At 39.8% G+C, this 13,555-nt stretch overlaps 1 protein-coding gene across 1 annotated transcript; it reads left to right on the forward strand.

Annotated features, from left to right (window-relative positions):
* Positions 1-6,745: 6,745 nt before the first annotated feature.
* On the forward strand, positions 6,746-13,284 carry si:dkey-79d12.5 (protein BTG4). The gene is made up of 5 exons (XM_044033970.1): positions 6,746-6,964; positions 9,849-10,026; positions 10,124-10,258; positions 11,239-11,569; positions 12,223-13,284. The coding sequence occupies exons 2-5, from the start codon at positions 9,854-9,856 to the stop codon at positions 12,442-12,444; spliced, it is 861 nt and encodes a 286-aa protein (XP_043889905.1). The 5' UTR covers positions 6,746-6,964; positions 9,849-9,853; the 3' UTR covers positions 12,445-13,284.
* The last annotated feature ends 271 nt before the right edge of the window (positions 13,285-13,555 follow it).

Genomic DNA, 13,555 nt, shown 5'->3' on the forward strand with positions numbered 1-13,555 from the left:
GCGAGAAAGGGACAGAGGGGCAAAAAGGGGCAGAGAGATTAATGTAGATGGGGGAGGGGAAGGTTTTATAAATGGTGGCTTCAAGGCTACAGAAGACGAGCAAACCAGCACAAGGAATCCATAAGAACATATACATGTGTAATGTATATATTATAAAATTGATCCAAAACTAATTTTTCCTGTATCTTAATAGCTAAAATCGTATTAAAAGAATATTCCATGTATTGGAAGAACTGTAAAGAGAAAACACTGCTGCTGAACATGACCACACTTAGTTAAAAGTAGGCCCATATGTTTGTAACATGAAAGCACACAAATGAGAGAGTTCAAGGCTAAGGCCAGGCCATTAAACAGAGCCTCACATAGCGGCACATCATTTCCATGGCAACAGCTGACACACAGGTGAAATGTTTCATAATAAGACAACTTGTTCTGTTGTGGGTCATTAATGGCCTACTATTCCAGTGTATATGCTTTTACTTATTGTCCTTTTTAAAGACAGAATAAAAATAGGAAAGAGTGCAGTGAACTCGTCTTGACGGATTTAATTGTTGAGGCAGCAGAGGGGGAGACAGGAGTCGGCAGCTCTGGCAGGATTCGATCGTAGGCCAGTGGGGGCACACGGTAAACTGAACCACCCGACGCCTCTCACAGCACAGACACTGGCATATGTTAAATTATTCCACATTATATAAGGAGTCCCTGAACATTTAAACTGTGCCAGAGTTAGCAAAGTTGAACATCTATTAATATATTCACATCAAGCTCCCAGCATCAAAGAGCATGTGAGATGAGAGACTGTTTTATTTATCTGAATGCACTTATATCTGCAGTAGTGTGTGTGCGTGTGTGTTATCACTTCATGTCTGTATTTTTATGTGTGACAGTCATTTTGTGCAAGACAAAATCTCCCTTGCAACATAGTAATTTTAAATGTGTCATGCAACCAAAGATAATTTAATAACATCTATATGAAAAGTTTGGACAAAACAAACATTTTCTTGAATATCATTTCTGATATTTATCTAGTTTGGTACTAATAATAGGTAGTGTTTAGTATAGGACAACATGGGCACGTCTAAGAGTAGTGAAATGATATTCACTTGAGGTTAAACTGAGCTTTACTATAAAGGAACTCCCTGTTTTTCCTCAATGTAGTACCTTTGCACTGTTATTCCAAGGAAAGTTGGTGTAGGACAGAGCTTAGCAAATAATGCATTACCAAGTTACCCAGTTATACAAATAGAAAACAAGAAGGTGCCACTCAATACCACTACCGTTCACATATACATTTCAAAGTTGTGAGCGAGGAGGAAAATTTGGGAGTCTTGAGAGAGTGCACATTTTACTTTTACAAAACAGAGGGCAAACATTTGGTACAAGTGGGAAATCATTCAAAAGGCCATGCATTGAAACTTGTTTTGAATAATTATTGATATATTTACTGAGCTTTATAATTCTCTGTATGGCAGAGTTTATTCCCATTGCACTTAGAATATGGTAAGTGCTTTAACGGATGCTGTGTTTAGACTGTAATCATGTGAACCAAGGAGAAGAGCTGAAATACAGGCAATTAAAAAGTCACCAAGCTAATAAAAATATAGAGAGGGAAGGGCTTTCCAGCTGATTTATTTTCTCCAATGCTTAGATCAACAAGACATAGGAGTGGATGTAGGGCTGTTTTATCGACTGAGGGAATATGAAGGGGCACAAGTCAACATCACAGTTGGGAGCTGTCTGCAAAAATGAAGCAAAAATGGGAAACTGTATGGATTTGTGCAGGAAAGAGAACTCTCTTGGTTGTTAACCGAGTACTTTTTAATTTCTAATAAGGGAACAAATGCATTCGACTAACTAATACCTTCTTTGGATGCTTTAGTGGGTTCAGAAAAGTAGTTTCACTGCATAAAAACTCAAATGGCGAGTAAAACATACCATCTTCACACAGCAACATCAGCCATTTTGACAGCATCAGAAGGTGGACGCCAGGTGTTCAATGTAACAAGAGCCTTAATTAATCACATTACCAACACGTGCGTGTGCACGTCATTTCATGTCGAAATGGCAACAGTGGAAAAAAAGTCTGTTGTCACAGAATTGATAATAATAATAAACGTAATTTACTTCATTTTTATGGTGTCATGAATGCTATGACCTGACTCAATTTCCTTCACTTATGGGAAGTTAGCTAGCAGGTGAATGTGGTGGAGCATTTCCTCAAACACATGGTAGAGACCAGAAAACAGAGAAAGAATAGTGGACTTACATTCATCAGGTGGCCACAGACATGAGTCCAACTCAGTGACAATGAAGTCCCTTGTGTGCTGGCGATATCAAGTTCGCCACGTGAGCTTAACAATGTGTTTTTCACTGCCCCCAAGTGGCCAAAAAGTAGAAATAAAAAACATGTTAATGCAGGCTGCCACACTGGCATTAATACAGAAAGCATAGAAGGACCCGTCTAATGATGTTTAACTACAATTTAATCCATCATTTTATGTACCAAGCAAGAACAAACCTTTAAATGTAAAAAGCAAACAAAGAAAAACAAACAAACTGTGAGGTGAAACCTGTTCCTTGAGTCTATACAGATGAAACTGGGCAGGGTTCATGCTATGAATAGTGGACAATTCATTATTTAATATTATAACTTATTGAAATAAAATAAATGTATTTATTTTGACCTAATAGACCTAAGAACAAACAGTAAAACATACACTAAAACTATAAAACAGATAAAACCAACGTCTCATACTAGGGTTGAAAGTATAAATAATGAGTAAAAATGGGTTTTAAGATGTGTTTTAAAGGTGGACAGTGAAGGGGCCACAGAGGCCAGGCTGGAGTGTAAGGATGAAGCAGCTCAGATAAGTATGGCGGGGCAACACAATTTAAGGATTTAAAAACAAATAACTCTAAAGCTGCACAGGCTAAGATAGGTGTTAAGTGTTCACTCAAACGTGCTCCAGTTAAAAGACGATGGTCATTGGGCCAGCCATATGTTGCCCATGTGTGGCATGGTGTGGTTATTTTTTGTTCATGGTCAAGAGTTAATGTTCCTTCTGTTTTCTGGTTTCAGGAACCATCTCATTAGCACTCAGGTTATTATTGTGACCACTGAGAAGGTTCAGATCACCAGTCTAAGAACAGGTGACACCTGGTCCAGCATCTTTACTTGAGCATTTGTACATTTTCTGTTCAGTGAACAACTAATGAGACAGATGAACGTGGTCACACCCGTCTTCATATGTTTCAAATAGGTATAAAATGCAGCACTTCTTGTTGGTATGAGCAGACAAAGGGGAACTTTTTCAATCTAAAAACAAGAGCACTGGCCTAATGCATTGCAAATACAAATATTGACCCACTGAGAGGTAGAGATGAAGAGGGGGGAAGAGAAGGGAAGGGGTGTTCAGATGATAAAGGTCAAAGGAGGTGTGTGCCGCATTTGCTCCTACCTTTTGTTAAAGTATGTTCCATTAAGGGAGCAGAGAGGAGACAGAGGGACTGGATGCCATGGTAAACACTTCTCTCATTTAATGCAGACAAACTATTCCCCCAACCCAAGGACAGTCATTACCTGAGGGGAAAGAGGCAGCGCTTGTATTAGGGGAAGAGATGCTTATACTGGCGCTGATCTTGAAAGGGCCTGGCCGATCGATCACATTAAGCTCCCTGCGAAAGAGAAAAATCAATATGTTTTTAAAGGCGTAACAGGCTTCTTGCGGTGTATGTGTGTGGGCTTCATTGATACCACCAGACGCATTTAGACTAAGAGACCCTACTCCTGAAAAAAGAACGATCACATTCCGAGGTCAAGTGGTTTCATTTGCAATACTGCAGCAACACCAGACATTTGAGGACATTCATGTCCACAAAATGTGTGTGCATGTTTGTGTGAAGTGTGTCAGTTCAGGTTCCTGTGATTGCAACAGTAAACCACAGTTTGAACAACATAAATGGCACACTGACAAGGAAAATCAATCGTTTTCAGGTGGAGAACATTGTGCAGAAGCTCTGGGGTTTGACGTGCAACATCAGGTTTGGAAGGAAAGAAAGACTGACCCGTGACTCTTTGAGAAAATTAATTGCATGTTTGAAGACAGTGTAATGCAATCAGTCTTATAGCTAAGAGCAAGAAGTGCCTGCAGCTCAGAGAGTTGAGTGGGAAGGAGGTCATCAATAGCTAAAGGGACGAAACAGAGATGGAAACAGAGGCTGGAACAGAGGACAGAGAAGGCAATTTCATTTCCATCAGTTGTTAAAACAATTCTAATCAATAATAAAAACACTTTCTACTTCTCTTATTTTAACAGCATCGTTTTTCTCTATCTCCCACACACATGTTGGACATTCATGACTTGAGGGGACATTGCATTGACTTGCATTCATTTCCTGGAGACTTACTCTAACCTTAACCACAATTACTACTGGCCTAATCCTAATCCTAACCCTGACCGTAACCTCAACCTAACCTTAAAACATATCTTCACCTTAAAATGTAGTAATTTATGTTGTGGGGACTTGCTTTTTGTCCCCACAAGGAAGTCCCCATAATGTGACTACAGGTTTAGGTCCCCACAACACACACATGCGGTATCTTTCTGCTACCACAATTCAAATCGTACACACACACACACACACACACACACACACACGTGATGCACAAAGGGAGAAAGTGATGAATGATTGTGGAGCAAAGTGGAAACAGAAATGTGTGAAAGTCTGACTGTGGTCGACACTGTGTCTTCCCACTTTCACATTATGGGATGATATTTGAGAAAAGAAACCATTCTGCTCTCTAGTGGACACAAAGAGAAACTAAACACTGCGTCTGCGTCAATATCACCTGAACAGCTGCTGAATGTAAAATATTTGCCAATGAAAGCAAGGTAAACCGCAGGTGGTTTTAACCGAGTATATGGTGTAATATCCATTTTGATCTTATTTCTAGTCAGATTATTTATAATTTGTGTTTTAATATTTCATGCAAATTCATTTACAACACTGATTTAATAGCCATGAAGATTTTAGAAATAAGAAATCAATCAATAATAAGCCACTCTTATAAATCAAACAGCACTGCAACAGTATATATATAAAGTGGTTAAAAATAGCCTCGCTTTTATCTGCTACATTAAAATACTACTTACATATTAATGCACTAGTAATAAAACCACAAGTTTTATGTATAATAGTTGACATTGACTTGATTTATCTATGCACCTTGATAACACTTGTAAATTTGTAGTAATAAGCCTATGAATGCAGGAATTATACTTATCTTTATCCTGGCAGCTATGGCTGCATGTTTTATGCTTTGTGGTTGTTTTTATATCAAAATGGGATAGAATTTAAGAATGTTCTGAGGGAATCTTTCCAAATTTGGCACAAACATTGGTCTTTGGTGCCTCCTGGGTGCAGGGATGGATGGATAGACAGATAGAGATCATATATATCATCATAATATTTTATTATGATAGCATGATGGAATATTGTGATATAATTATAATAAAGTTCACATTTCCCACCCCTACTCAATGGTTGATTTTCCCAAAAAGGCTGGACTTTTTTCCTCTTGACTGACCTCCTACTTGCCAGATTAGATGCTCTGTGGCCTCACTGTCATTTGAGTTTGACACAATTCTACACAATCTATAGATTGTGACAAACAGAGGAGTCCTCTACTCACCCATTTTTTCCCCTTGCACTTCAGGGAACTACAGTCTTTCAAAAAGCTTCTTTTAAAATACTTTAAAACACATGCACTGGCGTGAACTCCTGCCTTTGCAGCAAGGTTTCGTGACCTGGTCGGAAACAAGGGCCTTTCTGCATGGAGTTTGCATGTTCTCCCTGTGTGTGTGTGTGTGTGTGTTTTCTCCTGGTTCTCCAGTTTCCTCCCAAAGTCCAAAAACATGCAGATTTTGGGATTAGGGAAATTGGACACTCTTCAGGGGCCTCAAACTCAAAATGACTTGGGGGCCAGTAAACTTCTAGTGTGGTCAGGAGGTGCCGTGTGAAGTGAAAAAAAGTCCAACAATTCGGGAAAAATTAATGGTTTAGTGATGAGAATTTAAAATTATATCTTGATAATCCATCATGATATTGCAATTACAAATATTTAGGATGACATTGCACACAGTGTTTGTTTTGATACATAGTTCACAACAAAAAAACATATGTAAATAACAAAAACAAAATTACAATTGTAATTAAAACACTAGACAAGGATATAATTAAATGATCATTTCAAAATAAGTGTAGGGCCACAGAACATCGACTGGGGGGGCCGCATGTGGCCCACGGGCTGCGAGTTTAAGACCCCTGCTCTAAATTGACTGTAAGTGTGAGTGTATTTTGCCCTATGTCAGCTAGGATTGGCACCAGTGACCCCCGCAACCCTCATGTGGAGGGTAAAGCAGTAGAAGATTGTTCAATCTTCAAATTGACACATCAGCACAAAGGGTTGTGACAAAATGTAATAAAAGATGAATAAAAATAGAGATTGCAACAGAAACAAACTGGACATTCAACATATTACTTGACTAGAAAAAGTATTTTGAAGGTGAAACTAAAAAGAGCAGAATAAGAATATCCACCACAAGGATGATGATACATGACAAAATGTGGCTGTAAGAAAGAAACACACACGTACACACCTTGGCTGTCCATATATGGTGTGGCGGGGTGTGTTCTGCTCGCGGCTGCTGACGAAAGGAAGTGAGTCACACTTACGGTAACGTTACGCCTGCGTTGCAGCATGAACAGCACAGCCGAGAATAAGGAAGCAACATGTGCCGACCATAATAACCATAATAACTCTTACACATCAGCAGCGCACGGAGGAGAAGAGACACGCAGCCACGAGAACAGAAGAGGGGAAGCCGAGGACCCGCAGTCACCAGTGGATACTCACGCACACATACAGGGAGAGAGAGAGAGAGAGGAAACATTGTTTATTATCGTAAGTACAGATTTGTTATTTAATTCCCCTTTTAAATTTGTGAAGCTTATTGTTGTGTCTATGCACGTTGTTGTAACTTTTAAACCTTTCATTTTCATCTTGTTTCGGTTTATTTTTTTTTGGTTTATAAAAGTGTTTCACTGAACTTGTCCTTGTTAGTAATGATTTACCGCATGTCTTCGCCCAACACGACCTTTCTAATTGTACATAAAGCAGCGTTAACTGTATGTTCTTGTGTATTAGGGGTAACTAAAGTGTATCTTCACGGTAAATACACTGTTTCTGCTGTAGTTTCGGGGTTTCCACTCACTGGGGGTTTCCACACTCACAGAAAACCCACTGCACTGCTGTTTCCAACGTGTTTGCTTCAGTTTCCTTTGTCACAGCAGAAAAACACAGAGCAAAGAAGATGAAAATGAGTTGGGTTTTTTTTATACCATTTTCTGTTCCTTTCTGCTTGTTAATGTGAACGTGATACTTCTTGAGTCACACACGTGTCCACCTCCTTGACTGACAAGTTTCGTTGTGACCCAAACATTGAATTAGGACAAAGGATCTCTGGTAGTTTCACTTGAAAAAAAAACTCCTCTGTTCAGACCTGGTCATTAAAGAGACTCAAGGATTAATCGAATTTAGTTCCTTTTTTAAATTCTAAGATTATGGCTCTTATTTCTTACTCTAAATGTACCTCTTGTTTTTATATTCTTTGAGTATCAATAGTCCACGTGTATGATAAATGTCCTGCAGCCAATGATTTAAACTGAAACCATTTAATTTCCATACATTCCAATTAATATAGAAAAGTAACACTGGTGTTAACTGACATGACTGGATTTTACCCCAACATGCACACGTCTGTCCACAGGCACACGTTAATATTAAACTTTAGGGTTAGCATTACGTATATTTTAGGGATCCTTTCAGGGATCAGTCATTTTGTGTAGCGTTCTATATGATTTCAACTTCATAGATGATAAATATAAATATTTTCTGGTTTGCATGCTTCTCTATGATCGTAAACTATAAATGTTTTGTTTGTGGGCCAAAAAAACAGAGGATGTCATCAATTTGTGGTGTGGGAAACGCTTATCAACAACCAATTCTATGTCCATAACATGCAGAACTCTGTTAATCGATGGAGAATAATTGACTGATTAATCTGTTAGGAAAAAATGGTGCGTTCCAGCTTCAGGTCACTGTGGTGCGACACGTCTGTTTGGCCTAGTTTGGGAAGCAGCCATTTGACAGAGGAAACGCAGCCGAGGCACGTCTCTGTTTGATAACCCGTCAAAGTGTTGTCTTTACACGTTAAGTTGAAAACACTATACGCAGAGACTCTGCGATAATGGTAGTAGGTCACTGCTCAGTGCCTACACTGCAGTAAACATGGAGCTTTTTGTTTTCTCTAATTAGATCACAGAGAAGAGTCACACAGTGGTGTGATTGAGATTTTATTTCCTCCAGCATCTGAAAACCTGCATTATTTAATGTGCTGGTGTGATGCAATCCACTTGAAAACATGTCATGACTCACTCTGTCAAGCTACTGGAGCAGTAGTCATACGTGAGAGGTGTTATGTTGTCATTGAACAACTGGACACACGGCTGATAAAGAATAAATCAGGTGTGTTATGTGTTGGCCTTGAATACACCTACTGTAAGATTGATCTTTCCTTGTTTCAGCTTCTCAATCGGGAATATTTACTTACTCTGTTTTATGAATTTGTTAACATATTACAGTGAGTATGAACATTGGACCTCAACAGGAGAAATAAATCCATATCTGTTTTGAATTCCTACTACGTGAGGAGGACTTTAAGTACCAAGTTGGGTTAGAATTCTTCACAGTTATTGTAGAAATCTCAGACTGGTTAAAACTAGGAAAAAAAACAGTGCTGTATGTCAGGCAAAAAGACATCCTGCAGGTCAACATGCTGTGCAACCCTTACCTGGCGGAGAGTGTTGGGCATACTGTGCTGAGTTACATAACCCAGGAGGCAGAAACAACATGAGGAATACATACAATTTGACTCGTTTACCTGGCAGACTTAATAACTGACTGGAATATCAGAGCTGCTGCCAAACATAAATCTGATGACAGGCTAAAGCTCTCAGAGTTCATGTAATGACAACACACACATCTGTTAGGGGTTTAAAGTCCCTACTACTCTTACTTGTTGTGTCAGGAGCTCATCACAGCTTTCAGAGAAGACTGTGGCTCCGTCTTTCTCGGGCACAATAGTAATTTTCTCTCACAACAAATTACACAAGCAGAATTGATAGTGGCCTCTTTCAAGCCACAATAACACGTGAGAATCTGCAGCTGAAATGTTCAAGGCTCGACGTTCTCATCGGAAGCATCTGCAGGGTGTTAACGTGCCACAGAGTTCGAATTTCCTTTGCCTTTGTTGAGCTCTCTCCTCTCTCCTGGTCACGCTGACATTGGCACTGAACCCAAACAGACACGCTATCAGAAGATAAACAGCACAAAGAGCTCACTTGATTTGTATGTCCAAATACTTGTATGTCAAAGCACCCAGTGCTTTTTTGCATCTTGTTTGCCTGTATACAAACTATAGCCTTTGCAGGCACAAGAGTTTGCCTGAAGGTAATAAAAATAGGCAGCTCAGGGGCAGCTGCACAGGGAAATGTTGTTATCTCTGCAACTGCAACTGAAGTTCCTCCTCTTTCTCATCTCGCTATAGGAAAGTCACACTCTGTTACCAAACAACTCTTATCACTCAGATTCTTTGTGCCTTGGTTTGGGGGGGGAAAAAAAGAGATTGTGTGAAGTGATTATCGAGGCACATATTCATGTTGAGACAGAAACACTAGTGTTTTTTTTTTGCTGCCTCAACTGATTTGTTTCTTTTTTCTTTCTGCAGACATCATGAAAAGAGAGGTGAAGGCCGGAGTCAACTTCCTCAAACGCCTGGCTGTGGCACGTGGCAACCTTGACGAGGCCAAAGCAGAATTGTTTGCTGAGAAGTTACAGCAACTTTTGTGCGACAAGTATGATGATCACTGGTATCCTGACTGCCCCAACAAAGGCCAGGCATACAGGTAAAAACCATATTACACCGTTGTGTCAGTGTCAGTGATTCCTGTATGAGAGAGGAAGATGTTTATACATGATGTAAACTTTTTTAATCATTCATAGATGCATCCGGATAAATAATGGAGTCCTCTGTGATGAAGTTCTGATGGCATGTGAAGCGAGTGAGCTCACGCCCGCTGAACTGCGCCTACCGTCTGAAGTCACAGTGTGGATTGACCCACTGGAGGTTTGTGCAAGGTGAGTCATAGGGTGACACACACTGATGCTTCAACAACAAGGCCTTTCTCAGACTACATCCACACTCCTCCATTTTCATTCAAATTATGCATAGATTCTGCTTGAGGAGGGGTCTGCTGTTCACATGACGCTTTTTTTTAATTAGGTTTTAATTTATGTGTCAACACGACAACAAAGAAGATATTTTACCAAATTACTAAAATTAATATCCTCACATTTGCAATACTGAACCCCTTGTCATGATGAAGACTCTGTAAAGAACAAAAGACAACCAGTTGCGTTTGTTTGACCAGTTGCTTTTGCCCATACGTTATATTGTGGAACAGTAACAGTATTTACTTTTAATTTTTACACTTTTAATTACAATGTTTGAAATTTAGGAAGGAAAAACAATGATTTTGTTGGGTAAAGTTTGTATTTCTAAATCTGAAACATTAACCGCCCTGAATTTAAAATACATGAGAAATGTATTGTGTAATCAATATCAGTTAGAAAAAATTCTTGCTGCAAGTCAGGGCACGGTAACACCGTATGATGAGAAGTAATTGCCTTTGAGTGTTAAATAATTAAAGGAACTGCCTGATTTGTATATTCATGTTGTTTTGTGAGAAAAAAAATTATGACAAGGCTGCTGTTCTTATCAGCTGTGAAACAAAAGCTCTGTTAACAAGTTTCCGTTTCACCTTGTCGTCTGTCAAGAAACACCTTTGAAATACCAGTGTTGTTTCTTGTTCGAACCAAGCCAACAATTGCAGAGAAGAGAATCAGCTTCCTGTTTTCACCAGCATGTACATGCCCGGTGTACCTGAATAGACGTGATATATGGCTTCAGGTGTGTTACTATGGATACGGAGCTGAAACACTGGATGCAGATCATTTTTTATTTGAAATCACTGTGTGGACGTAGTCTCAGTCTAGCCAGTAAGTGTAAAAAGTAAGAATATAAAATGATTTTAACTGACCTACTCCCTCTTTTACAGATCTGGAGAGAACAGCAGGCCGTTCACAGTAGCCACTTTTAAAGAGGAAGAGGAAGATGTGAAGGCAGAACAGGATGACTCCTTGATGGATTCATTAAATCTGGAAACGTCAGATTACCACTCTGCCACTTCCTCAGATTGTGGCTCGGCCACGTCAAGCGACACAGAGGAGGAGGCGGTAAAGGACGACGAGCCTGAGGGAGAGCAAGAAAAAGAAGAACAGCTGGTCGTGAAGGAGGAGGCGGCAGAAGGCGATGCCTACGCGGTAGTGATGGTGCCAAGGATTCGGAAACGTCACGGCGCAAATAAAGTCAAATACGTCAGCAATATGGTAAATCATCATGTCACAGTTGAATAATAAGGTTGATTATTCCACAGATGAAAATAGTTCCCAAGAAATGCTCTAATTCATCCCTTTTGTTTCAGTAACATTCCAAAAAAGTTATTTCAAAGAGATAATAAAAATAATGTTTGTGACCACTTCTTCAGTAGTAGAAGTAAAAAAGTATTTAGAAACGAGGTTTGATGGTTATGGCTTTTAAAACCTTTTTATTTATTAATTATGTAAATACAGATTTAACCATTAACAACCTTCATGGTTGGAGTACAACAGATTCACAAATTCAACAAGAAATGGGGATTGTGTTGAGAAATGTACCTACATCATCCCTGAGTTTGTCTAACTTAACACGTCAGCAGTGTTTTACAATATAACAAAATGTATGTGGGTGACGAACAGAGAGTACCATCTTAGCCACAGTTGCAGAAACTGCTGTTTTGATACACACCCACAACATTTTGTTACTCCACTACAAAAGTACAGACTTGATGTCTTTCTTGGTGTACTAACTGTTTATTTTGAACATGAGCTGCTTGAGTTACTCCCATGTTAAAAAGCTTCAGCCGTGGACATTGATATCAGTGTTGGAAAGCCTCCACCGTCCCTGCTAATCTCTTTACTCCATCCATTCCCTCTATGTTCAGCTGCCTGCTAGCCTCCAGTACTTCTACCACCCGGCACCAGTTTGGCCTCAGTACAAGAAGGCCGCTCCAATCTTCCTCACCACAGTGTGTGCACCTACAGCTCAGCCGCCACCTCCCCCTCCCCAGCAGCAAATATTCGGCTACTACATCTTGCCACAGCCGCCTCCACAGTTCATTGTGCCGCATGCTGCTCTGCAGCCGTGGGGAGCCGTGAAGGGTTAAGACCTTTCAGGATCTCAGTCTGGGAAGCATGCTCCGAACAGTTCCACTGTGTAGCTCAAACTTATTCCTTGCACAACCTGTAATGATTTGTCTTTCCTTTTTTAAAATACTGGTGACTTGTAATTGATTGCTTGCACAGAGACACGCCTTGAATGGAAAACCCTTTTTTTATTCTTGATCTATAATTCCACACGGCTCTATTTCCACATACTGTACACATTCAGATTGACTCAGGGACTCTAAGCAATATTCTCAGTGCCAAATAACTTTTCAGGTGTTATTTGTTTGTTCTCACCAAATGGGGTCCACTGTACTGTACATTACTTCACCAATGATCCATGTAAAATGTGATTCAGGGTTTAAATCTCTTGTAGCTAGAGTGACAATATCTGTATATTAAGAAGGCTATTTTTTACTAAACTGCTTGTAAATACTTGAGAACTCACACACCATGCAGGTAGACTGATGCACACTTTCTAATATTACTTAGCCTTTGTTGTAATTTATTGGGCCACCAGTGGGTGGCGCTAAACTCACAGATAATACATGAGATCGAATCGTTTTCATGAACAGTGCCTGCTGCATATTGTAAATGCTGAGATACGCTCCTTATTCAGATGTCTTTAATTTATGTCCTGCATAAAGCTGCCTTTTTAATTTCCTGAACACAAAGCATTTCACTCAGTTAATCAATATGATGTGTGCTTAGTTAATTTTATTTGTTGGTGCATATACTGTATATTCTACTGTTCATGCCGCTGTGAAGCTCATCTGCGTGTTTAAGCATTGATTTGCTATTCACTTTTTACTGCAGTGCATTAAAATGAACTTCTGTCTTAAGCTGTGTTTACTTTGACAGTCGTTGCTATTGGGTGCAGTGTATTAATCTGTGTCCCGCAACAATATGGTTTGACAAGGCATCAGGTTAGTCTGTTTCAGCACGTGCTGTCAGTCCGAGCTGTGGTCTCAGCAGCAGGATGCCGCAGCGGAAGGACTCCTGGGCGCGTCATCAAGCCCAAGGTCGTGACGCTGTTCCTCAAACAGTGCCAGTGAAGAGGGTGAAGGACCAGTTTGTTTAGCCTGTGGTAGAAATTACCATTTGAATTCAGTA

This window comes from Solea senegalensis, linkage group LG9, assembly GCF_019176455.1.
Source record: "Solea senegalensis isolate Sse05_10M linkage group LG9, IFAPA_SoseM_1, whole genome shotgun sequence".
Lineage (NCBI taxonomy): Eukaryota > Metazoa > Chordata > Actinopteri > Pleuronectiformes > Soleidae > Solea > Solea senegalensis.

Coding starts and splice junctions, on each gene's coding strand:
- si:dkey-79d12.5 (XM_044033970.1), top strand. CDS start 9,854: ATGAAAAGAGAGGTGAAGGCCGGAGTCAACTTCCTCAAACGCCTGGCT. Junction 10,259..11,238: donor CCACTGGAGGTTTGTGCAAG/GTGAGTCATAGG, acceptor CCTCTTTTACAG/ATCTGGAGAGAACAGCAGGC. Junction 11,570..12,222: donor TCAAATACGTCAGCAATATG/GTAAATCATCAT, acceptor CTCTATGTTCAG/CTGCCTGCTAGCCTCCAGTA.